Source organism: Habropoda laboriosa, unplaced genomic scaffold (assembly GCF_001263275.1).
Source record: "Habropoda laboriosa isolate 0110345459 unplaced genomic scaffold, ASM126327v1 scaffold318, whole genome shotgun sequence".
NCBI lineage: Eukaryota > Metazoa > Arthropoda > Insecta > Hymenoptera > Apidae > Habropoda > Habropoda laboriosa.
The window spans coordinates 164541-166780 of NW_017100407.1; the positions used below are offsets into that span (position 1 = coordinate 164541).

General features: G+C 30.1%; 2 protein-coding genes across 2 annotated transcripts in view; one reads left to right on the forward strand and one right to left on the reverse strand.

Moving 5' to 3' along the window:
* The window catches only part of LOC108575440 (T-complex protein 1 subunit beta), a 2926-nt gene extending 2541 nt beyond the window's left edge, over window positions 1-385 (forward strand). Inside the window, exon 8 of the mRNA XM_017938230.1 lies at window positions 333-385. Coding sequence (XP_017793719.1) covers window positions 333-385 — 53 coding nt within the window. The remainder of the gene's footprint in view (window positions 1-332) is intronic.
* Window positions 386-558: 173 nt separating this feature from the next.
* The window catches only part of LOC108575443 (NADH-cytochrome b5 reductase 3), a 2838-nt gene continuing 1156 nt past the window's right edge, over window positions 559-2240 (reverse strand). The window contains exons 2-4 of the mRNA XM_017938233.1: window positions 1378-1710; window positions 1113-1301; window positions 559-1039 (exon numbers count right to left, since the gene is read on the reverse strand). Of these exons, the coding sequence (XP_017793722.1) occupies window positions 656-1039; window positions 1113-1301; window positions 1378-1710 (906 nt within the window). The 3' untranslated portion in view covers window positions 559-655. The remainder of the gene's footprint in view (window positions 1040-1112; window positions 1302-1377; window positions 1711-2240) is intronic.

Genomic DNA, 2240 nt, shown 5'->3' on the forward strand with positions numbered 1-2240 from the left:
ATAAATATAGCTTCGTACACTTCGTTAATAAATATTAATATTAATTGCCAATGATTAATTGATGTCACACTAATTTTTACGCGAATAGTGTAATATTTAATGTCATTTCACGTTCCAAGTCTTATATCATCGTTCGAAAGGGAAGTATGCAAGGGACTTGTACAACAATTAGAATAATTTGTGATCATTTTTTATAACAATACAAGAGGTTTAACATCAATAAATGCTTGATACCTTGAACCCGTATATTGTTCTTCACTAAAGCTCTGTATTGGCGACATATATAAAATTAAAAATTTTAATGAAAAATGATTTAACAACCACATTTACAGCAAACGTGGAATTACATAGTAAAAATTATTGTATTCTTGTATTTAGTTTCTAGGAGTAATCATTCTATTTTGCACATTTGAGACAAGTAGCATAGTGAACAGTTTTGTGTTCATTGCAGTTATATATTTTCAACTTTATGTTACTGTATACTGCTAAATTTTAAATTAATGTTACACATTTATATTGACCAAACCATATGGTCCATATAAAATAAAATGTGTTTGTGAAGAAACTAAATTCATGGATATTATTTAACGATAGGATGAACTAATAGATCAAATGCAATCTACGCATCAGTGCAACAAAAAATTAATTTGTTGCTTTAATACGCGAATCGTAATTTTGCATCATAACCAAGTTTGTCAAGGTTAGGATGACAAGCAAAATTAATCATTGGAGGTGGACCGCACATAAGTACGATTGTATCGGGTGATGGCGGGAACATGTGGTCCTTTATCATAGCGGCGTTTATATGTCCGGTACTATATGACCAATTTTCACTACCGGTATCTACTGTATACCAGAGTTTCAATTTATCGAGATGATTCTTAGCAATATCATCTAACTCATTTCGAAGTAATATGTCTTTTTCAGTTTGATTGGCAAAAAGTAGAGAAGTTTGGGTCTCATCTGTGGGGTCCTTTATTATAGCACGAATTAATTGCAGCATTGGTGTGATTCCTGTTCCACCAGCTAACATTACCACCTATATCAATATAGAAAAAATATGTTTATATTTAAATTCTGTAAGCATGTTCAGATAAAATTAATATACATACCTTTTTAACAGTATATTCTGCAGGTGGGTCTTTTCTTAAAATTTTTATAGAAAATTTTCCATGACCTTTATAAACAAGCCTACCAGAAGGTCCTCTAAAATCAATAGTTTCCCCAATCTTCATATTTTCTAAGTGTTGAGACAGTTTTCCTCCTTCGGGGAATTTTGGATGTACATTTTTGAAGTACACCTAAATACATATCTTTTTATTTCAAATATTCATATTTTCTAGATGTTAATTGTACTGTATTTGTTTCTTTACTCACCTTAATCACAAGATCTACATAACCATGATCATCATCACTTGATACAGGTGTATAAGAACGTATAACAGATTCACCTCTAATCTTTGCTGTTAAGTGTACATGTTGACCAGTTGGCAATCCAAGTACATGGTTTGGTGTTGGCAAACCAAATCTAAACCTTCTTGTATCATGACTTATTATGTCTTTTTCAATCAATGGTAAACTATATTTAGAAACTGGGTTAACCAGTAAAACTGGAGCCTTCTTTTTCTTATCACTGCTCCAACATTTATATAATTTTACTGCTAATCCTATTACAGCTATGGTACCTACAGCAACTGCTATTGGTAAAACCTAAGAGAAAAGAACATGAAAATAAATTTAACTATTGATTTTTGATACATGAGTTATTACTAAAGTTATAACAATCATTACATTTAATACCAATAAAAGTTATTAAAAAAGCAGTTAAATCATGAATAAATGTTGAATATATTACTTTCATATAAATATTTACTGAATCAGCAACTTTTTTATATCTTTTTTGCAAGAGTAAACTGAAACTTTAGTTTGTTGATAATTTAATCTATTGAAATGTATGTGTCATCTTACAAACACAATTGCAATCTGTTCTACAACTAAATTGCTCCTTCCAGACATATAACGAAATTAACAAAGCTAATACCTGTTGCAAAATTATAGTGAACTAGTGTACGAAATCAATTTCTCGGAGGTTATTCGTGAACATAACGCAAAGATCAAAGACAGTGGTTTAATTTTTTTGAAATAATCGATTAATGCAAAAAGTATACCGTCATCCTTTCGAAGCCTCCTTTTTTTTATTTAAATGTACTTACCAATGAACGTAATTTTGGCATCATTAA